The 26,788-nt window shown below is 34.5% G+C and overlaps 1 protein-coding gene across 1 annotated transcript in view; it reads left to right on the forward strand.

The window, feature by feature from the left end:
- Positions 1-26,788, forward strand: part of Gdpd4 (glycerophosphodiester phosphodiesterase domain containing 4) — a 73,630-nt gene that overhangs the window by 38,536 nt on the left and 8,306 nt on the right. The window contains exons 8-10 of the mRNA XM_076842082.2: positions 9,221-9,377; positions 19,965-20,186; positions 21,294-21,448. Of these exons, the coding sequence (XP_076698197.2) occupies positions 9,221-9,377; positions 19,965-20,186; positions 21,294-21,448 (534 nt within the window). The remainder of the gene's footprint in view (positions 1-9,220; positions 9,378-19,964; positions 20,187-21,293; positions 21,449-26,788) is intronic.

A 26,788-nucleotide genomic window follows, 5' to 3' on the forward strand; every position in this document is an offset into this window, starting at 1 on the left:
TGGTAGTATAATTCAAGATCAGTTATTGTCATGCCTACCGCATTCTTACTTAGTATTGCTTTGCTATTCTGGGTCTTTTATTGTTCCAAATGAATTTTAGAACTATTTATCCCAAATATGAATTTTAGGACTGTTTATCTATAAAGAATGTTATTGGTATTTTGACAAGGGTTGCACTGAATTTGTATGTTGATTTTGGAAATATGGTCATTTTGACAATATTTGTTTTGTCTGTTCAGAACATAAGAGGCCTTTGCCTTTTCTAAGGCCTTCTTCAATTTCTTTCCTCAGTGTCATATTGTGTATATAATTTTCATTTTAAAGGTCTTTCACCTCCTTGGGTTTATTTCCAATTTTTTAAGGCTGTTGTGAAAGGAATTATTTTCCTGATTTCTTTTTCAGCAGATTCATTATTAGAAGTATAGGAAAGCTATTAATTTTTGTTTGTTGATCTTGTATCGTGCCACTTTGCTTTATTAGTTTATCAGGTCTAGAAGTATTCTGGTGGAGTTTTGGCATCCTTTATATATAGGATAATGTCATAAGCAGAGATAATTTGATTTCTTCTTTTCCTATTTGTGTCCCTTTAATTTCCTTCTCTTGCCAGATTGCTTTGGCTACAGTTCAAGGAATTATATTGAATAGGAGCAGAAAGTGTGGACTTCATGTCTTGTTTCTGATTTTAGAGGAAATGCCTAATTTTTCTCTCTTCAGTATGATGTTGTCTTTGGGTTTGTCATATATAGCCTTTATGATGTTGAAGTAAGTTCTTTCTGTCCTAGTTTTTTCAGTGTTTTATCATAAATGGGTACTGAATTTTGTTGAAGGCTTTTTCTGAAACTTGTGGGAGGATCATGTGATTTTTGTTGTTAGTTCTGTATGTGATGAACTGTATTTTTTGATTTCTGTATGTTGAACCAGGCTTGCATTCCTGGTGATAAAACCAGCTTGATCATGGTATATAATCTTCTTAATGTGTTTTTTATTGTAAATTGCTAATATTTTAATAAGAATTTTTGTCTTATGTTCATCAGGGATATAAGTCTGTAGTTCTCTTTCCTTGATATGTCTTTATCGGTTTTTGGTATGAGAGTGATTATTGGCTTTTTTGGATTTGAGAGTGTTCTTACATTTCTATTTCATAGAATAATTTTAGGAGGATTGGGGTTAGTTCTTCTTTAAAGGTATGGTATAGCTGAGCTGAGAATCTATCTGGTTCTGGGCTTTACTTTGTTGGAAAGCTTTTTTTTAATATTTATTTTTTAGTTGTAGTTGGACACAATACCTTTATTTTATTTATTTATTTATTTATTTTTATGTGGTGCTGAGAATCGAACCCAGGGCCTTCATATGCTAGGCAAGTGCTCTACACTGAACCACAACCCCAGCCCCTGTTGTAAAGCTTTTAATTGCTACTTCAATCTCATTGCTTGATATTGGTTTGTTTACGTTTTTTGTATCCTCCTAGTTCAATTTGGGTTGGTTATATGTGTCTAGAAATTTATCAGTATCTTCTACATTTTCTATTTTATTGGAATATGGGTTTTCAGAATAATTCCTAATGATTCTTTGGATTTCTGTGATGTCTTTGGTGTTATCTTCTCTTTTATCTCTAATTTTGTTGACTTAGGTCTTCTCTCTCTTTTGGTTGGTTTGAGGGCTTATCAATCTTGTTTACCTTTTCAAAGAACCTACTCTTTGTTTCATTGATTCTTTGTATTTTTAAAATTTTCTATTTTATTAATTTTGGCTCTGATCTTAATGATGTCCTGTCTTCTACTGGTTTGGGGATTAGTTTTCTCTTGCTTTTCTAGGGTCTTTGGGTATAACATTAGATCATTTACTTAGAATCTTTCTGTTATTGTTATTTGGTAAGCATCAATGCTATAAACTTTTCTCTTAGAACTGCCTTCATACTGTCCCAGAGATTTTAATGTATTATCTTTGTTCCCATTTGTTTCTAAGAATTTTTAAATTTCTCCCCTGAGTTTTTCTATGATCCACTCCTCACTCTAAAGCATATTATTCAACTTCCATGTGTTAAAATATTTTCTGGGTTTTATTTTGTTATTTCTTTCCTTTTTTAAAATAGTTTTTAAAACTTAATTTTAAGTTGTAGATGGATATAATACCTTTATTTTGTTTGATTATTTTTATGTGGTGCTAAGGATTGTACCCAGTGTCTCACATGTGCCAGGCCAGTGCTCTACTACTGAACCACAACCTTAGCCCATATCTTGTTATTTATTTCTAATTTCATTCCACTATGATCAGATGAGATACAAGGAATTAGATCAGTATTTTTTTCAGTATTTTCTAAGAGTTGTTTTGTGGTCTAAAATATGGTCTGTTTTGGAAATTGTTCCATGAGCAGCTGAAAAGAAAGTGAATTAGCTGTTGTTGAATGAAATATTCTATAGATGTCTTTAAGCCCGTTTGATTTATAATATGTTTAGGCCTGAAAAGTCTACTTAGTTTATGCCTGGATGACCTATCTGTTGGTGAGAGACATGTTGAATCACCAACATTATAGTATTGGGGTCTACTTGCATCTATAGTTTGTAGGATTTCTTTTATTTAACTAGATAGATACACTGCCATTTAGGATGTAAATATTTAGAGTCATTATATTTTTTGTTGGATAATTCCCTTAAGCAGTATGAAGTGACCTTCTTTGTCTCTCCTGAGTAATTTTGGCTTGAAGTCTATTTTGTCAGATATGAAAGTAGCTACTCCTGCTTACTTTCATCCTCCATAAGCATGGAATATATCTATTCCAGTTCTTTCACCTTCAGACTAGATATATTTGCTTAAACGGTGAGTCTCTTGTAAACAACATATGATAGGGTTTTATTTTTTAATACACTCTGCCAATCTTTTTTAAAAATACCTTTATTTTACTTATTTATTTTTATGTGGTGCTGAGGATCGAACCCAGCACCATGCATATGCTACACGAGTGCTCTACTGCTGAACCACAACCCCAGCCCCAGTCTATGTCTTTTAATTGGAGAGTTCAGACCATTTACATTTCTTTTTGTGCAATATTTCATTCAGTATTTTCTGTAGTACTGGCTAATGACTAATTCTGTAGTAATATGTTCTTTTAGTTTCTGCTTATTTTGGAAGGTTTTTATTTCATCTTCAGTTCTGAAGAATAATTATTCTGAATATAGAATTCTTGGTTGGCACTCATTGTCTTTCAGAGTTTGTTTATATTTCAAGCCCTCCTGGCTTTTAGAGTCTAGACTGAGAGATGAGAGGAAAGTCTAAACAGCTTACCTCTAACTGGGACCTGACATTTTTCTCTTGCAACCTTTGAAATTTTATACTTATTTATATGTTAGCCATTTTAATTATTTCTTTGGAGCATATAATTTTTTAAACCTTGTCTGTTTGGGGTTCTAAAGGCCTCTTGTATTTAAATTTCTGTCTCATTCCTAAGGTTTGGAAATTTTTCTGAAATTATTTCTCTGAAAAGATTGTACATTACTTTAGTTTATATCTTGGGGTTTCCTTTTGTACCAGTAATTATTAGATTTGGTCTCAATGTTGTCCCAGATTTCTTGAATATTCTGGTCATGGATTTTTATCTTTATTGTTGACTTTGTTTTCAATATTGTATACTTTGTTTTTGAGGCCTGAAAATCTATCTTCTGTGTAGTCTGATCTTTGATGATTCTTTCAACTGAATTTTTAATTTGACCTTTTGAATCCTTCATCTCTAGGATTTCTGTTTGGTTCTTTTTCAGAATCCCTCTATTGAAGAGTGATTTCACTTCCTGTATTTTCTCTCTTAAAGTTTATTCCATATATCTTCTTTTAGTCCATTGAACATTTTAACTGTCAACTTTGTAAATTCTTTTACCTGGCATTTCCTCCACTGTGGTGTTAGTGGAATCATTTGTGTTGTAATCTATTTGGGATGGTTTGTTCCCCTCTTTTTTTCATATTGCTAGTATTTTTACCCATATTCTGGGATGATTATCTCTCCTACTTTTATATGAAGGACTTTTTAATGAACTTATTTCTCTTCACTAAATGCCCCAGGCTGGGCAAATATCTGTCATTATTCACATTCAACATGCATCTGCTGCTATGCCTGATATCTGTTACCACTTTGAGAAAAGAGAGAAATTCCTTTTAGCTGCAGTTAGTTTAGAACAAAGCTATTAAAAAAACGGATGGAAAGGGGTTGGAGTTGTAGTTCAGTGGTAGAGCAATTGCCTAGCCTGTGTGAAGCACTGGGTTCAATTCTCAGCACCACATATAAATAAAATTAATAAATATCCATCAACATCTAAAACAATTTTAAAGAAGCTGATTGAAAATGTCTGCACAACTTCACTAATGCAATTATGGGGATAGTAGAGTTATTGAACATATTGAGAAATTAGATATCATGATAGTAAAATTACTATTATATAGTGGTTAAAACATGAATACTTCAAAAATTTGCAAATTATCCTTGTGCAGGACCATGCTATCTTCCCTATCACTCCAATTTTAATATAGTTGGGTTTTTTTTTAGCATTTGAAATATGTTCCTAGTATTGGATTATAGCTTAATAGTAGAGTGCTTGCCTAGCATATGTTCTGGGTTCAATCTCCAGAGCTTCCTGCCAGAAATGTTGTTCCATAGTTTCCTATCTTGTTTAATTTTGAATGAGAAGTTTTATGCCTTCCCCTGCCCCTGGCTACTTTTGATGTCTGAACTTTATTTTTATCATCAGCTTTTCACCAATTCAGTTAATAATGATTCTTAATACTGTGTGTGTGTGTGTCTCTGTGTGTGTGTGTGTGTGTGTGTGTGTGTGTGTGTGTGTCTATCTGTCTGTCTGTCTTGTCTTCAAGCTTCCTGAGATTCATTAAGCTTCTTGGATCTGCTAATGTATGATTTTGATCAAAAAAATTAAAACTTTTTGTTTCTTTAAATATTTTTTCTGTTCCTCCCAACTTTTTAGGACTTTGTTTACACATATAATACTGCTTGATTATAATACTGCTTGATATTGCCTTCCAGGTCTTTTATACCTTGTTATTTTTTTATGTCATTATATCCATATTTCATTTGGGGACACATACATGAACACTTGTACATGTATGAATGTATGTGTGTGTGTGTATATATATGTATATACACACATATATGAATATTTATATTCATTTGTGTGTATGTGTTGTACTGGGATTTGAACCCAGGGTCTCATATGTGATAGATAATCGCTCTAACACTAAGCTACTCCATATTCCTTTTTTTTTTTAATTGGTTTTTCAAAAAATGACAGCAGAATGCATTACAATTCTTATTACATATATATACCACAATTTTCATATCTCTGTTTGTATATAAAGTATATTAATACCTAATTCATGTCTTCATCCAACATCCTTGCTAATCCCCTGCCCCCTACCTTTCCCTCCCATCCCTCTTCCCTATTTAGAATTCTTCTAATCATCCCATGCTCCCCCTCCCTATACCACTATGAGTCAGCCTCCTTATATCAGAGAAAACATTTGGCATTTTTTTGGGGGGGGGGGAATTGGCTAACCTCACTTACATTATCTTCTCCAACACCATCCATTTACCTGCAAATGCCATGATTTTATTCTCTTTTATTGCTGAGTAAAATTCCATTGTGTATATATGCCACATTTTTTTATCCATTCATCCACTGAAGGGCATCTAGGTTGGTTCCACAATTTAGCTATTGTGAATTGTGTTACTATAAACATTGATGTGGCTGTGTCCCTATAGTATGCTGTTTTTAAGTCCTTTGAGTATAGACAAAGGAGAGGGATACCTGGGTCAAATGGTGGTTCTATTCCCAGATTTCCAAGGAATCTCCATACTGCTTTCCATATTGGCTGCACTATTTCCACAGCAATATATGAGTGTGCCTTTTCCCCCACATTCTTGCCAACACTTATTGTTGCTTGAATTCTTAATAGCTGCCATTCTAACTGGAGTGAGATGAAATCTTAGAGTAGTTTTGATTTGCATTTCTCTAATTGCTAGAGATACTGAGCATTTTTTAATATATTTGTTGGTTGATTGTATAACCTCTTTTGAGAAGTGTCTGTTCAGGTCCTTGGCCCATTTGTTGATTGGGTTATTTGTTTTTTTCATGTTAAGCTTTTTCTTAGAGGATTTTTTCTTTTTTTCAGAAGATTTATCACTGATATACAGAAATTTTTTCTTTTTCTCAGAGGATTTGTCACTGATGTACAGAAATGCCTTTGATTTATGGGCATTGATTTTATATCCTGCTACTTTGATGAATTCATTTGCTAGTTCTAGAAGTTTTTCTTTACATACCCTAGAGATTAGTGCTCTATCTGATGTGTGAGGGGTAAAAATTTGCCCCTAGGATGTAGGCTCTCTGTTCACCTCACAGATTGTTTCTTTGGCTGAGAAGAAACTTTTTAGTTTGATTCCATCCCATTTATTGATTCTTGGTTTTAATTCTTGTGCTATAAGAGTCTTATTAAGGAAGTTGGGGCCTAATCCCACATAATGAAGATTAGGGCCTACTTTTTCTTCTATTAGATGCAGAGTCTTTGGTTTAATTCCTAGGTCCTTGATCCACTTTCAGTTAAGTTTTGTGCATGGTGAGAGACAGGGGTTTAATTTCATTTTGTTGCATATGGATTTCTAGTTTTCCCAGCACCATTTGTTGAAGATGCTGTCTTTTCTCCAGTGCATGTTTTTGGCAGCTTTGTCTAACATAAGATAATTGTAATTTTGTGGATTAATCTCTGTGTCCTCTATTCTGTACCATTGGTTTACCAGTCTATTTTGGTGCCAATACCATGCTGTTTTTGTTACTATTGCTGTGTAATATAGTTTAAGGTCTGGTATAGCGATGCCACTTGCTTCACTCTTCCTGCTAAGGATTGCTTTAGCTATTCTGGGTCTCTTATTTTTTTAGATGAATTTCATGATTGCTTTTTCTATTTCTATGAGGAATACCATTGGGATTTTGATCAGAATTGCATTAAATCTGTATAGTGCTTCTGGAAGTAAGGTCATTTTGATAATATTAATTCTGCCTATCCAAGAGCAAGGTAGATCTTTCCATCTTCTAAGGTCTTCTTTGATTTTTCTCTTTAGGGTTCTACAGTTTTCATTGTATAGATCTTTCACCTCTTTCGTTGATTCCCAAGTATCTTTTTTTTTTTTTTTTTTGAGGTTATTGTGAACGGGATAGTTTTCCTCATTTCCTTCTCAGAGAATTTGTCACTGATATACAGAAATGCCTTTGATTTATGGATGTTGATTTTATATCCTGCTTCTTTGCTGAATTCATTTGCTAGTTCTAGAAGTTTTCTGGTGGAGTTTTTTTTGGGTCTTCTAGGTATAGAATCATATCATCAGCAAATAGTGCTAATTTAAGTTCTTCTTTTCCTATACATATCCCTTTAATTTTTTTCATCTGTCCAATTGCTCTGGCCAGTGTTTCAAGAACTATGTTGAATAGAAGTGGTAAAAGAGGGCATCCCTGTCTTTTTCCAGTTTTTAGAGAGAATGCCTTTAATTTTTCTCCATTTAGAATGATGTTGGCCTGAGATTTAGCATAGATAGCCTTTATGATGTTGAGATATGTTCCTGCTATCCCTAGTTTTTCGAACATAAAGAGGTGTATTTTGTCAAATGCTTTTTCTGCGTCTATTGAGATGATAACATGATTCTTAAAGATATCTTTAAGTCTACTGGTGTAATGAATTACATTTATTGATTTTTGTATGTTGAACCAATCTTTCATCCCTGGGATGAATCCCACTTGATCATGGTGCACAATCTTTTTGATATGTTTTTGTATTCGATTTGCCAGCATTTTATTGAGAATTTTTGCATCTATGTTCATTAGAGATATTGGTCTGAAGTTTTTTTTCTTTGATGTGTCTTTGCCTGGTTTTGGGATCAGGGTGATATTGGCCTCATAGAATGAGTTTGGAAGTGCTGCCTCTTTTTCTATTTCCTGAAATAAATTGAAGAGTATTGGTATTAGTTCTTCTTCTCAACTGTGTGTCCATCTGGTCCTGGGCATTTCTTGGTTGGTAAGCTTCTAATGATGTCTTTTGTTTCATCAGTTGATATTGGTCTGTTTAAATTGTGTATATTTTCCTAATTCAATCTGGGCAAATCGTATGACTTAAGAAATTTGTCAATGCGTTCAATGTCTTCTATTTTATTGGAGTATAAGATTTCAAAATAATTTCTAATTATCCTCTGTGTTTCTGTAGTTTCTGTTGGGATATTACCTTTTTCATCAAGTAGCTGGTAATTTGAGTTCTCTTTCTCTTCATTAGCGTGGCAAGGATCTGTCAATTTTATTTATTTTTTCAAACAACCGACTTTTTGTTTTTTCAATTTTTTCAATTGTGTCTTGTTTTTATTCCATTGATTTCAGTTCTAATCTTAATTAGTTCTTGCCTTCTACTGCTTTTGCTGTTGATGTGTTCTTCTTTTTCTAAGGCTTTGAGATGTAGTGTGAGGTCATTTATTTGTTGACTTTTTCTTCTTTTAAAGAATGAACGCCATGCAATGAATTTTCCTCTTAGTACTGCTTTTATAGTGTCCCAGAGATTTTGATATGTTGTGTCTATGTTCTCATTTACTTCCAAGAATTTTTTAATCTCCTCCTTGATGTCTTCTGCAACCCATTGTTCCTTCAGAAGCATATTGTTTAATCTCCAGGTGATGGATAAATTTTTATTTTTTATTTTGTCATTGATTTCCAATTTCATTCCATTATGATCTGATAAAATACATGGTAGTATCTCTACTTTTTTGTATTTGACAAAAAGTTGCTTTGTGGCATAGTATATGGTCAATTTTAGAGGCAGGGTTCTAGGTCCCCACAATCATACTAAGAAGTCTTCCACAGATTTTTTTCTCTAGAACCCTGCCTTGTCCTTATCCCCTTCACTTTATTCTCAGGCCTATTGCTTTCCCAATATCAGAATGGTTGTAAATAGGGAAGCTACTCTTTTCCCATCACTAGTATGATTATAACATGAAATATTGATCCCTGGGCCAGAAAAATATTGATATTGAGGTGTAAATGACTGGTTCTTAGGCCTTTGTTGAGATTTGTGAGAGAGTAAGGAGTCCTAGAAAGACTTTGAACCTTGAAAGGCTTTCTGGGGATTCTGTCTGACAGGATGGCTAAGTTTAGCATGTCTACCCCTCCCACTTATCTCCCTCTGCCTGCAGTTTTGATCATGTGCCTTATCTCATGCATGACTATGACCTGAGACGAACAACCAATATCAAGGAAGTTCTGCCTGAAGATGCCTTTAAACACCCTGCCTTATTCACTTGGGATTTTCTAAAGACTCTAAATGCTGGTAAATGGTTTATAAAACCAGAGGTAAGACACATTCCTCAGTTCTATAAACTTGGATTGTATTCCTGTTTTGTATGAATTAATTTGTTGCCCCTGGAGATAAAGGTAGACAAGTGTACACAAAATTTCATCCTAGTTTGGTAGCAGGGTGAAGGGCTTTTCTGGTAATGCAGTGAGTCTGATTGCTGCTCTCTACATTCACAGAAAGTCTGAAAATAACCTTGTAAACTTATTCTTGTCATTTAATTCCTATTTACACAAGTATTTTATAAACTTTGATAGTGTGCCCACTGTGTATGTAGTATTTTCTTAGGTATTTTGAATAGCTCACAGTCTTATATATTATGCAGACTGAGGAATCATATTTATACTTTGTAGAAGACTTTTTTTTTCTTTTGGTGATGTGAGGATTGAACCTGGGACTCTGCCACTGAGCTATTTTCCCAGCCTGGAAACATTTATTCTTGATTCCTTCTTTCTATTCAACAAATAGATATTGAGTACCTAGTGGGTACTAATATGAAATATAATGATGAATAAACATACCTCCAGCCCTAATGGAGTTCACAAGGTAAGTGTAAACACAAAATTATGATACATTGTGATAAGTTCCAATCTAGAGTTCATTTCAGTTTTTTCAGGAACACACAAGAATAATCTCTAGTTCAGTTTGAGGGATGAGGATGGCTGATTCTGGAAGGAGTAGGCTACTAATGGGTGTAGTAAAATATAAAGCCTGTACTGTGTAAAATGTAGTTTTGAAGCAAGAGTTGAGTAGTTCGCCTTGAGGAAGTCAGAGAATGCAGAGATACCATTTGTGCTAAGGGGAGATAATTACTAAAGAGAACCATGGGCAATGGTGGTGATGTGTTTGAGAGGTTACATTATAGAGTGTGTGCTTACGCGTGTGTTTGTGTGTGGGGGGAGATACATAGATAGAGAAGGAAGGGATAAGATGATAGGGAATAGTTTAGGAAAAGAATCAGGAAAACATGTTGATGGAAGATTATAGCAATTCTTAAGTAAAAAGTTCTTAAATAACAAGTTAGCTTAGAATTATCTTTTGAGTGTTTTGTTTTTAGGGTTATTTTGTTCATTTTTGTTTTTGTTTCCTTTTTTGTGGGTCTGGGGATTGAATCCAGGAACCACTGAGCTGAATCTCCAGCACTTTTTGTCTTTTTATTTTGAAACAGGAGCTCTCTAAATTGCCCAGGTTGGCCTCAAACTTGTGATCCTTCTACCTTAGCCTCCCAAGTAACTGGGATTACCAAAGTGTGCGCCACTGCACCCAATCCTTTGGGGTATTTTAAAATGGGTAAAAAGTCAGATTTTCATTTTATAAAGATCAAATCTGTCTTCTCAGGATAAAGAAAATAAAACAATTTATATTTTCTATCCTGTCTTATAACTAGGGATAATACATGTGACATAGGTTCTGCCCAGATACACTCATTTGAGACTGATTTTGAAAATAGACATTTCACTATGATAGATATTAGGCATCCATATTGATAGCACATGTGACAGCAGAGATACCAGAGTATGTGGGGTATATCAATTGTGATAATAGCTCCCTTATCAGGTAGCTGTAAATAAAGAAAAAATAGTAAGGTTTTTAAAAATGGTGTACTAAGGGTGAAATGGAATTTTATTTAAGTTTGATATTAATCTTGAAAGTTATTTGATTGTGTTTCACACAAAAATAGTGAAAAGTTAGTGAAGCATTATGTTAAAATAGACTTTAGAGACTCCACTTCAGATTTATTCTACTAGCTAGTGTTAATATAAGAGATAGTTGCAAGTAGATTTATAATAGCCATAGCTCCTTAAAATATTTGTTCTCATAGGAGTACATAGCCTATAAATGCTGTTTCCTTATGTGTAGATAATGGGGTTTCTCTGATATTCCAGGTTTCTATGCATATGTAGGCCATGTAATATGTCTCATCATACATGAATACATGAGCACATAAAATCTAGATATATACATCAGCATACATATATTGGATTAGCTAGCCATAATTGATGTTTTGGCAATGGGTATTGTAGATGAAAGGGCTGTTAGATATCTGATGTATGATGTATTGCTCATAAAAGTCTCACTAGGATTTGAAGAATTAAATTTACTTTTAAAATTGAGCCAATGTTTCATCATTCTGAGATTTTTGATGGAGTAGTAGTTTGACGAATGAATGGCTGATGATTTTAGTTAATATGTGATTTTTCTTGTTGGTTCTTAGAACTAGAGTCTTTCTTTTAGAGAGATAATAATAGTCATTTTTCTTGTCAGTGGTCATGGTTAGATACCATATGGGAACTAGGATATTTAATATTTAATATTTTTATTAAATATAATGTTTCATTATATTGTTAGTGTGCTAATGAGGAATATCCTGAAATTAGGGGTTCAAATAAGATTATTTGGGGGACTTAAGGTTTGTTTGAGGTGCTTTCTTTGTTTTCATACTGTGTGGTCAGCAGGTAGTTGAAAGGACATTATCATATGATTTAAATGATTTCAGGGTAGGGTAATTTTTTACAGCAAAGAACTTAAAGGTAAAGATTATTCTGATGATTATTGGCATAGGTATGATTAATTGATGATGGTTATAAATTAGTCATTATTCATTAGTATATTTATTGTTCTTGAGATTACTTGTAAAAATCAGTCTGCGTGGTAGTAACCTTTTTGTTACTGTAACAAATATCTGAAGTAATCAACTTTAATAAGAAAAGGTTTATTTTGGCTCACAGTTTTAGTGGTTTCAGTCCATGATCAATTGGCTCTGTTGGTTTGGGCCTGTGGCAAGGCAGCACATCATGGTGGGAAATGTGGCAGAGGAAAAACATTCACCTTATAACTGTGAAGTAAAAAAGAGAAAGAAGAAGGGACTAGATCCCACAATTCCCTTCAAGGTGTACCTTGAAGTGACCTGAGACCTCCCTCAGGATCTCTGTCTCTGAAAGATTCCACCACTTCCCAATAGGACCACTCTAGGTGAAAAAGCTTGTAACACATGGGGCTTCAGAGGACATTCCAGATCCAATCTGATGGATAATGAAATAAGAATAAATACAAAAAGTCTGGGAGTTGTTCCTAAAAGCTCAGCCAAATTCCTGTTTCTTTTTGTTTGTTTGTTTGTTTGTTTTATTTTTTTATTTATACATGACAGTAGACTGTATTGTGGCAAATTATACCTACATAGAGTATAACTTATTTTAATTAGGATCCTATTCTTGTGGTTGTACATGATGCAGATTTACTCTGACTGTATATTCAAATGCAAGGCTAGGGAAGTTATGTCCAATTAATTCTGCCATCCTTCCTATTCCCCTCTCCTTCCTTCCCTTGTTCCCTTTTGTCTAATCCAATGAATCTATTCTTCTCCTCTCCCCGCCCTCCCTTGTTTTGGGTTAGCTTCCACATATCAGAGAGAACATTTGGCCTTTGCTTTTGGGGGATTGGCTTATTTCACTTAGCATGAAACACTCACTTCTATTCATTTACCAGCAAATGCCATAATTTCATCCCTCTTTATGGCTGAGTAATATTCCATTGTGTATGTATACCACATTTTATTTATCCATTCATCCATTGACGAGCACCTAGGTTGTTCCCATAGCTTGGCTATTGTGAATGGAGCTGCTATGAACATTGATGTGGCTGTGTCACTGTACTATGCTGATTTTAAGTCCTTTGGGTATAAACCAAGGAGTGGGATAAGTGGCTCAAATGGTGGTTCCATTCCAAGTTTTCTAAGGAATCTTCATACTGCTTTCCATAGCAGTTGCACCAGTTTTCAGTCCCACCAATAATGTATGAGAGTACCTTTCTCCCCACATCCTCGCCAGCATTGATTGTTACTTGTATTCTTGATAATTGGCATTCTAACTGGAGTGAGATAGAATCTTAGTGTAGTTTTAATTTGCATTTCACTAATTACTAAAGATGTTGAACATTTTTTCATATATTTTTGACCATTTGTATTTCTTCTATAAAGTGCTTGCAAATTCCTGTTTCTTCAGCCCAACCAACATTTGTGGAATTCTTGTATTCATTAGGAAAGTTTCATTTTCACAATGACACAGATACAATATTCTTAAAATAACATGAGTCCAGCTTTTGTTTTAGCACATTAATGAGGGACTAGGCAGGATGTCAAACCCACTCAAAAGAGAAGTAAGAAATCAACCAGTGGAACAAAGAAAATCTGAAATTAGATTGCTAAGTTAGACACATACTTGGTTAATATACTAAATGACAAAGTCGTAACTTGAGGGGTTGACTTCCATGAAAGAAATCATTCACATTGTTATTAGACAAAACTCATTTTTGTTTTCATCAGTTTCCTCAAGTTAACATCTAACTTTACCTAATGAGGGCTCTGATCAGAAGTAAAGAGGAATTCAAGCAGAAGTACATTCCCCTAAGTAACAGATAGATAATCTTCAGTTGTTCTTAATATCTGCCATGATATTTTGATATGAAGCAACAACTACTTGCCTTATTTTTAAGTTTTGAATAATTTAAGTTTCTGTTGTTATCATAATTTATATTGAATATTTAGAAGCTTGTCTCATTGTAATTTTGTGATATTTTGCTTTATTAATTTACATAGATGCAGTAAGAAGGATCAGTTAATACACATAAGGTTCCTTGTTATGTATGTAATCAGATGTCTAGAGTTAGATTGTATTAAACAACTACTAAAGCCATTAAGTTAGGGTCTAGAGATTATTTAGGTGTTTCTTTTTTGGTGATTCTGGGGATTGAACCCAGGGTTGCTGTATCACTGAACTATGTCCCCAGCCCTTTTATTTTGAGATAGGATCTTGCTAAGTTGCTAAGGCTGGCCTTAAACTTGCAATCCTCCTGCCTCAGCCCCTGGAGTAACTGTGATTATAGGCATGTGCCACCACACCCACCTAGAGTTTCATTTTTAATAGTATGTACCATTGATTGATGCTCCTCTTTAACCATGATAATAATAATATGGACATAGAAAACACCTCAAGAAAATGCTAGTATCTCAAATTCATGATTGTGTAAAAAAGAAAATATAATGTAAGTGAAGTCCATCTTAGGAGTAAAGACTAGTTTAACATTGAAAAATCATTCAGTGTAACTTATTATGTAAATAGTCTAAAGAAAAACTACATGATCACTTAAATTTGAGTAGCAAAAGCATTCAGTAACATTCAACAACAACAAAAAAATCCATTTGTGCTGAAAAAAAAAATCTTAAAGAATACATGAGAACTTCCTTACACTTACAGAAGAGAACTTCAAAAACCCTACATCTAGCCAGGCATGGTAGTATACACCTGTAATCCCAACTACAGAGGAGGCTGAGGCAGGAGGATAGCAAATTTGAGGACAACCTGGGCAACTTAGCAAGACCCTATCTCAAAAAATAAAAAGGGCTTGGGATGTAGGTCAGTGGTAGAGCGCCCCTGAATTCAGTCCCTAGTACTGCAAAAAAAAAAAACAAAACTACACCAACAAAAATCTACAGTTAATAACATTCTTAATGGTAAGAGGATGAATGCTTTCTTCCTAAAATTGAGAACAAGGCAAGAATGCCCTTCCTCACCACTGCTAGTCAACATCACACTGGAAATCCTAGACAGCAGGAAAATTTGTAAAAGGCTTACAGACGAATAGATTTTAAGGGAAGAAGGCAAACTGTCTTTGTTCACACACGGCCTGATTGTCTAGGTAGAAATTTTAAAATAATCTGTTTTTAAAAGTTTTAGGAACTTTTAAGTAATAAGTGATGCCACAAGATCCAAATCTGTATATAAAAGTCAGTAGTATTCCTGTGTTCTAGTAATGAAAAGTTGGAATTTGAAATTAACAAAATCATGACTGTGTAATAGCACTCAAAAAAAAATCAAGTACTTGGATATAAATCTAAAAAAATCATACATGCAGAATTTGTATACTGAAAACTATAGAAGAAAAACCCCAAAGATCTAAATTAATGGAAAGATATATTGTGTTTATACATTAAGTCAATATTGTTTCTAATTTGGTTGATAGCTTCAGTGTAATCCCTATCAGAATTCTAGAAAATTTATTGTTATACATGATGTACAACACGTTGGGTTTTCTGTTTGGTTGGTTTTGGTTTTGTTTTTTTTGTAGTGTTGGGGATCAAACCCAGAGCCTCACACATACTAGACAAGCAGCTGAGCTACATCCCAGCCCCAACAGGCTCTTTTGAAATGTATGTACATTGTATAATGGATAAGTTAAGCTAATTAACATATATTATCTCACATAATTATTTTGTGGTGAGAATACTTAAAATCAACTCTATTAACAATTAAGTACATAATACATTGTTATTTACTATAATAATCATGTAATAAAATAGATCTGTTGACGATATTCCACTTATCTCTATGAAATTTTGTATTCTCTGACCAACATGTCCCCAGCATTCCCCCTGCCCACCAATTCTGTGGTAGTCTCTCTTCTATTCTCTGCTTCTTAGTTCAATTTTGTACACACAAATGAAATTATGTGGCATTTGTCCTTCTGTGCCCGGCTTATTTTCTTTAGCATAATGTCCTCTGAGTTCATCTCTGTTGTCTCAAATGACAGAATTTCCTTCCTTTTTCAGGCTGAATAATATTCCATTGTATGTGTGTGCCACATTTTCTTTATCTAGTCACCCGTTGGTGTACACAGATTGAGTTCTTATTTGCCTATTGTGAATAATGCTGCAATGAACATGGGAGTATAGTTGTCTCTACCTTTCCTGATTGTCCCCAATAGTCCTTACATATTCTGATATTTTCCGTCTGTATTCCTTTTGTTTTTCAAGTGTGAAAGTTTATATTAATAGATCTTCAAGCTCAGAGATTCTTTCCTTAGCAGGCCCTATGTACTAATAAGCGCATCAAGGCATTCTTCATTTTCGTTAGTTTTTTTTTTTTTTAATCTGTAGCTCTTTTTGTTTTGTTGGTTCTTTTGTAGGATTTATATTTATTTCCTTATACCTGTTTTGCATGCTATCAACTTTATCCTTACAGCGCCATTGATTTTTTTTTTCAATTTCTGGTCCCTGGTTCCACTTCTTGCTCTTATCAAATTGTGTTATTTTGCCTTTTAGCATGCCTTATAATTTTTTTGATAGCTGAATGTGATGTACCAGGTAAAAGGAACTACTATATATAGGTGTTTAATAATGTCATGATTTGGTGTATGGGAGAAGTGTTATGTAGTTATATGACTGGATTGTAGTCTATTAGTGAGCTTGTGCTTCTAGACTGTGAACCCCAACCTCTTCAGATAGAACACAATGGTTAAAGAGAGCTGAAATTATTTCCTTTCCTTTTATTTTGTTGCACTCTAATAAAAACATTAGCAGGTTAAATAATTACTTCTTTTTATATTTTTTGGTACCTGGGATTGAATCCAGGGGTGCTTAACCACTAAGCCACATCCCCAGTCCTCTTTTTGTATTTTATTTAGAAACAGTGTCTCACTGAGTTGCGTAAGTGTCTTGCTAAGTGCCTGAGGCTAGCTTTGAACTCTCAATTCTCCCGAGCCACTGGGACAGGCATGTGCCACCATGCCTGGCAAATAGTTTCTTCTTAAGAAGCAGAGTACTCTAAGGTATTTAAAAGTGTTTTTTTATTTCCCCCTGCTGAAGATATAAATATTCCCCTCCCTCATATTTTTGAGAATTTGATTGAGCTCCTGTAGATAAAACTCAAAAGTGTGTGGGCTGCCCTAACACTGGGTCTTCCTTGAGTTTTTTAACTCACTGACCACACTGAACCTCCAGCAATTTATCAATTGCAGTTTAGTTTTTCCTAATCCCAGCCCTGGTTCCCTCAGTGGTTTCTATTTATGAACATTCCTCTGGGAAGCTGTGATCCCTCTTTTTGCCTCTCTCCTGAATCTTGTGGGAAGTGGTTTGTCTGTGGTCTTCCTCTCTACAGATTCAAACTCCAAGAAGTTGATTTTTCAGTCTGTTCAGCTTTTTACTTGTTGTTTAAGATAGAATGACATCTTCCAAGTTCCTTATACATGAAACTAGAAGTCTATTTGATTATCTTTTAATCTATATACAAACGTCCATACCAACTATAAATTGAAAATGTACAGTAGAATTTTCTGAGGCTTTTAAAAATAATTTGTGGTACATTTCTTCTGCTGGTTCTTCTTGGAAAGTAGATTCCTCACATTTAAGTTTATAAGGGAAGTGCCATTAGAGAAGAAAGGAATGTTCTTTAAAACAGCAGTCTCAGAGTAACAGTTTTATGTTGAGACATGGAAGAGGATTTAGGATTGTTTAGAAATCCCTGGTACTTAAATGGTTTTAATACTCTTAGCAATCTGATTTTTTATGGTAGTGAGATTAGTGTTAGATGGAGTGGAATCTATTTCAACAGAAAACTTTCTGTTGTTCATCTATATTTATAGATAGTTCTCCTAAGAATGTTTCCCTCGATGTGATGTCATTAGACACATTTTGAATAATTGTCCTATTTCTTAACAAATATGATACATTGGCTCTTCCAATAGCTCTTCTATCTGTAATATCTATCAGCCTAGGCATAGAGAACAGAGGACCTTTTAGTCTCTTTTTATTTGAGGAACTAGCTGTTTACCTGAAGAATCATAAGTTTGTTTCATTTCTAGCTCTGTACTTCCTATGACTTTTTTGAAAATGTTCAACCATATGTAGAATATAGTCTAAACCCGACATTATCCCATTCTGGTTTATTTTTCTGATTAAGTCTCCTATCTTACATAAACAAAAATGAATCTCAGGGGCTGGGGATGTGGCTCAAGCAGTAGCACGCTCGCCTGGCATGCACAGGTGCTGGGTTCAATCCTCAGCACCACATAAAAATAAAATAAAGTTGTTGTGTCCACCAAAAACTAAAAAATAAATATAAAAAAAATGAATCTCAGTTTACTTCAGATGTTAGGTCAATACCATGATACTATTTAAAACTTACTGGAGTTAAATTCTCCTACTGATAAATTTTCATTATTTTTTTGTTATTTTGAATTTTTGTCCTGTGTTAATCTTTTCTATCCTGTTAAGTTTTCCTCATAATTAAGTGATCCTGTTGATCTGGATCTTGCAGTATCTAACTAAATCTTGAATTCTGTAATAAATACCTATTTTTTTGAGAATTAAAAAAAATCTAAGTTGTAACCCACAACTCAGATCTAGACCATGGTTTAACTTACATGTTTGGCCTTCTGATCTGGCAATTTTATTGGGATATTCTACAATATGTATGAAAAATATGAGAAAGGGCAGATTGTTTAGGAAGTTAAATGGAGAAAGAAAAGGAAATATGGTATGAGAATGAGGTAAAACTGTATAGAGAAAAACATTTCTTGAGTCTTTAGAAAATGTAAGATATATATTGTTTCCTTTTCCTAAGAAGTAGACTTTTTTAAAAATATTTTTTAGTTGTAGATGGACACAATTTCTTTATTGATTTATTTATTTAATTTGTATGTGTGCTGAGGAGTGAACCCAGTACCTCACACATGTAAGGCAAGGGCTCTGCCACTGAGCCACAACCCCAGTCCAAGAAGTAGGCTTTTATCACTGAATTCACCCACAGATCATCTAAAATGGACAAGTGATAATAAAAGTAGCTTCTGTTAAATTTAATATAGCAAACTTAGTATGTCCTACTTTGTATAAGGGAAAATGCTGAGCATTGAAAATATATGACACTTCCTGCTATGAGAGAGTTACATTCCAGTGTCAGTAGAGTGTGAAGGAACAAATGTGAATTTTCCACTTTTCTATGTGCCAGATGTGTTCCCAGATCCTGTAAATATTTTTTCACATATCTTATCCTAAGAAATACGTGGATTACCCTTCTATTCCCTCATTATGTAGTTTGGGCAATGAAGTCTGAGAATTTAAATGATTTTTCCAATGTTGTACAGCACAAAGCTTATTGAGCCAGTATTTGGACTTCGATCTGTCTATTTGGACAGCTACGAAATATCTATAGACAGCACAATGAGAAATACACTTATAGAGGCATAAAAATAGAGCATCAGGGCTTATTGCCACAAAGTCTCTTTAGTTGGAATATTTAAGGAAAGCTTCATGAAGGAAGTAACATTTGAGAAGGTTAAGGGTAGGATTTTTGCAGGTGGATATAGCAAGGAAGGCAAATGAGGGAGGTGTAGAATTGGAATTGAATTTATTAATTCATTTTGAAGCCAAAGCATATGTTCCATCTATTACACAAAACTAGAACTGTAAGAGCACATGCAGGAAAACAAGAAGACTAAAAAGGACTATATTACTTTGAGTTATAGAAGAAAAGGGTTCAAAGCAAGATCAAGATAAGAACATAGAGGATCTTCAATGCAAATACAAGAAGTTCTAGGATATAGAAGAAATCATTCCAAAAACTAATTACCAATGGTGATTACATTGTATTTCTCTCCTTGGCAACTCTTATCTCAGAACTAATATTTCTGAGCAATTTGTGGTTTGTAGTGGTAATGGAGCAATATGCAGGTAGAGCTGTGGGTGAGGCTATAAAGAAGAACTGGAAAATGTTTTTGATGGAAACCAATGCTTTCTTTGATGTATTTATTTTTAGCGCAGACCATTTTTCAATATGGGACCTATATCAGAGGCTGATAAAAAAAGAGCAAGCAACCAGTCAATTCCACAACTAACTGATTTATTGGAAATTGCAAAGAAGGCACAAAAGTTTCTGATATTTGATCTTTTTGGCCCTCCACCAAAACATCCTCTCAGAAACACATTTGTTCGTGAAGTAGTAAGGGTGATCCTTGACTCGAAAATTGCGCAACATCTGGTATGTTTAAGTATATATGAAGGAAATTGGGAGGTGGGTAGCACATCCAGGAGCACAGTAGTTGAATTTGACCTACCTTATAGGTCTTACCTGGGATCCTTAAGTAATTTTGCTTTCTATAGAAATGGAAATAATTTTTTATACAGCTACATGTGATTATCTGAGAAAGACCCAGTTAAATTTATCTCAGTGAGGGAAAATATTGAGACTGTTTGCTATTCTAAACCAAGTGGAATAACAGCACCTTGTTAAAGAGGCTTGTGTATAACAGCTGTGATGTGACCTGCACTATGACCAACATAGGCCTGTTAGAAAAAGCCTTCATAACATTAAGACTTTGAAGACTTAGATTTAATGAATAATATAGAAAGACAACTGGTTCTTTCTTGAACAGAGATTTTTCTCATCACGTTTTTCAGAAACAGCTCTCTGCATTTGGATAGTCAGTCATTCCAAAGGGCTTAAATTCTCAGAATATGGGAGTATTATGAGTGAAACAGATATCTTCTTTTTTTTTTTTTAATATTTATTTATTTATTTTCGGCAGACACAACATCTTTGTTTGTATGTGGTGCTGAGAATCGAACCCTGGCCGCACACATGCTAGGCAAGCGCACTACCGCTTGAGCCACATCCCCAGCCCAGATATCTTCTTGAGAATGGAACTGTTTCCATAGATGAATCATAATAGTATCCTTGGTGACAGGAAATATCTCCCCTCAATGATAAACTTTTAGTATCACCAATTAAGAAGAGGTTTTTTTTTTTTTTTTTAACTCCCACCTTTCATCCATATCTACCAACTCCTCATCCACTTTTCAGTGTGAAGCTTTCTCTACACAGTGGGCCCTTGATCCTTGATATTAATTGGTAACTGAAGAAGTCCTAATAAAACTCAGCTCCAGAACAGCAATGGTGAAAGGCCCCATTATAAGAGTTCATTGGACAATATTAGCCAGGTTGACTCTCTTCACCAAGGACTGAATCTTTTTCTGTTTCCTACTGACTACTACCAGTGCTGGAGTGAAGTCTGATCCATTTCCCATGGGGTTGTTTGTACATTGTCAGCTAACTATCCACTGAAGAACTTCCTGTTTCTCCTTACAGATTTTTTGGTTGCCATCTCATGATAGGGAGTATGTCAAATATATGGCTCCTGGTTTTCAGCATGTGGGTCGTTTACTCTCCATTGAAGACCTAGCAAAAGAGAATATCAATATAATAAATGTTGACTACAAGAAGTTATTCTACAGTGGGTTGAGGTAAGTGTTTAACCACACCTCTCTTGGCATGTATTGCATTACTTGCATAGAATGTACATTCCACCTAAGGAACTGAACTACCTCTTCTCGTTTTAGGATATCTTTTTATGGTTATATACTCGGAATTCTATACTTTCTCCTTCCTATCATCCCCTCCCTTCTCTGCCAACACATTTATCAAGTGTAAACTGTGGGAGGTCATCCTCACATGTGATTTGAGTTGTCTCCCTGGCTGGGTGAGAGGCACTTAGACACATATTTGTGTTCAGAGCTTTCCCCACCCTTCTTAGGTCCGAGGGCTTGTTCGTGTGGAGGCGTGTCTGGCCACTACCCTTGAAGACCCAATCGTTGCACCTGACCTTGGGACACTGCCCCCCTTAATCTTCATTGGATGGGATTTTCCCCAGAATTTTTTTGTTCCCCAATAAAAGTCCACTCCCTGGCGTGTTCTCTCTCTCTCTCTCTCTCTCTCTCTCTCTCTCTGGCCTCTTCAGTAAACCTCGCTACCCTAATAGGTAGCTGGAGGCTGGAGGTAGGAGAAGCAGTTCTGGAGCTGGTTTAAAGGTAATTAGAGTCTGTCTCTTTATTTCAAACTCCCTTCGGATTTCTCACGTAACTGAACCTTTATTTATGAAGCCTGTGCTGGCCACGGGCTAAAGTAGACTATGCATTTTGAGCTCCTTCTCCTCGGTGCTCCAGTCTGTTACCATTCAACACACTTTTTTGTATACTTGGCATGTCTTTTTTATTTTTTTTTTCTCATTGCTGCTGTTGTTGTTCCCACTAAAACTACATTCCTGGCCCTTTTTCATTTATTTTTGATAGCATCTCACAAAGTTGTCCAGGCTGGTCTCAAACTTGTGATCTTTCTGCCCCCAGCTTCCAGTATAGTTGAGATTACAGGTGTATGCAGCTACACCTGACCATATTTCTGTTTTTATATATGGTAATCATTGAAAAGTCAAACTCAAAACTTGTTTATTTCCTCTTACCAGATGGATTGAAGTGCCTCATAAATAGTTTTCTGATCTAGATAGCCATATGTCTTATAGGCATAATTAAGAATATATCTAAACCATTATTAGGAAAAAATTAAAGTAGCCAAGCATGAGAAGCAAGTAAAATTCTTTCTTTCTTTCTTTCTTTTCTTTTCCTTCCTTCCTTCCTTCCTTCCTTCCTTCCTTCCTTCCTTCCTTCCTTCCTTCCTTCCTTCCTTCCTTCCTTTCCTTCCTTCCTTCCTTCCTCCTTTCCTTCTTCTAATCAGTTATACATGACAGCAGAATCTGCTTTGATTCACTGTGCACAAATAGAGCATAATTTTTCACTTCTCTGGTTGTACACAAAGTATGGTCACACCATTTGTGCAATCATACATATACGTAGGGTAATGATGTCCATCTCATTCCACCATCTTTCCTATCCTCTTGCCCCTCCCCTCCCTGCTTTCCCCTTTGGCCTATCCAAAGTTCCTCCATGTCCCCCCATTATGAATTAGCATCCACTTATCAGAGAAAACATTCAGCCTTTGGTTTTTTGAGATTGGCTTACTTTGTTTAGCATGATATTCTCTAACTCCTTCCATTTACCTGCAAATGCCATAATTTTAGAGAAACAAGTAAAATTCTTAATTACCATATTTATAAATATACAATTGAACATAGATTTCAGAATTCAAACACATGGAAATAAAATAACTCTTTCAGACTTGACTGTTTGGAATCACTTCTTAATTATCTCCCTTAAGTTTCCTTCATAAAAATTCCACTATGTGCCATTCTGCATCCCGAGGCATTAGCCACACTGTCAAAAAATTATATATGTGTGTATCTATTTTTACGTTTGTATCTATATGTAATATATTACATATTGTATATATATATATATATTTAATATATATAAATGTGACATTTTGTCTATTATATATTTATATGTAATACATAATTATATATTACATATTTTATGTTCTATTTCCCATTCAGAAGATTTTTCTACTTGACTATTCTATTTTGAAGATATTTTTATTTCCTTACATCTTTTCTCAAATTGAAGGTCTCAGATAATTCCGTCTCTTAGTGCTAACAGAGTAATCTACTGGTTGAAAACAATTATAATAGCTTCCATTCATTGAATCTTTATTATGGGTCAAGTTCTGTATTTGTTAGACTGCAGACTGTGTTTCAAATTCAGGCCTACCCATTAGCTACACATGTGACTTTGGACAAGTTTCTAACAGTCATTTTTCTCCTTTATAAATTAGTGTAACAATAGTACCTGCTGTAATTAGGATTACAGGATTAAATGTGATCATTCATATTATGCACGCAGCAAAGCACTGAACAAATGTAAGAAGACTTTAAATCATCACTATCTATGCCTTTATCATTACCAACTCTTTTGTACAGTGGATTTATCATCATTTCCCACTTATAGAGGTTAGGCAGTTCACGAAAGTTAATATAATTGGTCAGTGGTGAACCTGGTATTTAGATATAAGATGGACAGACTACAGAGTCCAAATTCTTTTCTTTCCCCTCTATGCCTTTAAAGTTGTTTCATGGCCATGGTTATATGGGCATGGTTTCCACTGGCATCATATTTAACGGAGGATCATTTCCTGAGTCCTAAAGTCAAGTAGTTTAGTTTAGCTCAGTAAATATTTACTGAGTAGAAATATGTACAGTAATATACCATGATAATTTTATATGAAGGTCAACATAAGCAAGACACCACCCATCTCCTTAAGGAAGGCATATACTGTAGTATGGGAAATAAGCTTTTTCCTTATAGTTTTAATACAAAGTAAATCATGAACAGTTCATGAGCAGGAATCTGTTACAAACCATTTCCTTCAAGGGAATGAAGAATTTTAAGAGAGTAAACAGTTACAGCTTAAATATTTATAATGCTTATAACCAGAATATTTTTAAAATTCCATATATAAGTACAATAATACAATATTTATCTTTCTATGCCTAGCTTATTTTATATAGTATGATGTCTTCCAGGTTCATCCATATTGTTGCAAATGACATTTTCCTTCTTTTTTGAAGCCGAGCAAAATTCCATTTTTTGGATATACCTCATCATCTTAATCCATTCATCCACTGGTAGATACTTGGATTGATTCCATATCTTGGCTGTTATGAATAATGCTACATTGAATATGGGAGTGCATATAGCTCTTTGCCATATTAATGTCATTTCCTCCAAATACATACCCAGAAGTGGGATTGATGGATCAAATGACAATTCTAATTTTAGTTTTTTGATGATCCACCAGCCTGTTTTCCTGTATTTATGTTCCTACCATCAATATATAAGTTCCTTTTCTTTTCATCCTAGCCAACACTTAAATTCTCTCATCTTTTTTTATACTAACCCTTCTAACAGGGGAAAGGTAATATCTTACTGTGATTTTAATTTGCATTTCCTGAGGATTAGTAATGTTGAGTATTTAACTCATTTTTTTTTAAAAAAAATCAAGTGGTTTTCTTACTGTTGAGTTCCTTATGTAGTTTTGTTACTGACCCTTTATCAAAATTATGGTTTATACACATTTTCCCACACTTTCTAAGTTGTCTCCTTGCTCTATTAATTATTTCTCTCTGCAGAAGTTTTTTAGTTTGATGTAATTCCATTTGTCTGGTTGTTGTTGTTGTTGTTGTTGTTGTTGCCTGTGATTTTGGGGTCACATATAAGAAATCATTTTTCCCAGACCAGTGTCCTGGAGCTTTTCCCCTGTTTTCTTCAAGTAGTTTTTACCATTTCAGATCTTAATTCATTTTGAATTGATTTTTGTATATAATGTGAGATAAGGATCTAATTTCATTCTTCTGCATGTGGATATGCAGTTTTCTCGATACCATTTTTAGATGCATTATATTTATACATAATAGTGGGATTTGTTGTCAAATATTCATACAAGCACATAACAGTTTGGTCAATTTCATCCTCCTGTACCTCCCTTTCCCTTCCCCTGGTCCCTCCTGTACTCTTCTAATCTTCCTTCTATTTTCATGAGATTTCCCACACTCTTTTTTTTCTTTTCTTCCTTTTTTATCTCTAGCTTCCACAAAAGAGAGAAAATATGAGACCATTGACTTTCTGAGTATGGCTTATTTAACTAATACTCTCAAGTTCTATCCATTTTCTGACAAAAGTACATAATTTTATTCTTTTTATGATGGAATAAAACTCCATTGTGTGTGTATATATGAATATATGTATGTGTGTATATCCATTCATCTACTGAAGGACACCTAGGCTGGTTCCATAATTTGGCTATTATAAACATAGGTATGCATGTATCACTATATATAGTATGCTGACTTTTAAGTCTTTGGGATTAATACCAAGGAGAGGTATAGCTGGGTCATATTGTGGTTCCATTCTTAGTCTTTTGAGAAACCTCCATACTGATTTCAATAGTGGTAACACTAACAATCTTACTGACTTCCTTCCCCCCCCCCACACATATTCACCCCAGCATTTTATATTATTTGTATTCTTGATGACTGGCATTCTAACTAGAGTGAGGTGAAATCTCAGTTAGTTTTGATTTGCATTTCCCTGATCACTAAAGATGTTGAACATCTTTTTATATATTTTCTAGCCATTTGTATTTATTCTTTTGAGAAGTGTCTGTTTAGTTCATTGGCCCATTCATTGATTGGGTTGTTGTTTTTTGGTTTTTGGTTTTTTTTTTTTTTTGGTAGTGATTTTTTTTTTAGTTCTTTATGTATTCAGAATGTTGATTCTCTGCCAGAATATTAGCAAAGATTTTTCTTCCATTCCATAGCTTCTACTTTTACACTCTTACTTCCTTTATTGTGTAGAAGCTTTTTAATTTGATGCCATTCCATTTATTAATTCTTGGTACTACTCCCTAGCTTTAGGAATCCTGTTGAGGAAGTCATTGCCTGCATCTGTGTGTTGGAGTGTTGACCTTATTTTTTCCTAGAATTTCCTCTGAAATCACTGATCCATTTTGAGTTGACTTTTGTGCAGGATGACACAGTGATCTAATTTCATTCTTCTACATATGGATATCCAGTTTTCCCAGCATCATTTGTTAGAAAGACTGTCTTTTGAGTACAGCCATGCCAAACTGGGAGCACCTGTCCACCCGCCCCATCCAGTACGCTGCGTCCTTTGACTTGTTCCAACAATCTATTAAAACATGTTTGACATGTGAGCCAAGTAGTAGTGTCAGCCTGCTGTGAGCTAACGTTGCCAGGATGAGTCTCCGATAGAAATAATTTGGATTTTTCCCCCCAGTATTTAGTAATGAAAGATATTAATACATTAATGGTAATACATTTCTGGTTCAATATAAATTTT

This window comes from Callospermophilus lateralis, chromosome 2, assembly GCF_048772815.1.
Source record: "Callospermophilus lateralis isolate mCalLat2 chromosome 2, mCalLat2.hap1, whole genome shotgun sequence".
In the NCBI taxonomy this organism is placed as follows: Eukaryota; Metazoa; Chordata; class Mammalia; order Rodentia; family Sciuridae; genus Callospermophilus; species Callospermophilus lateralis.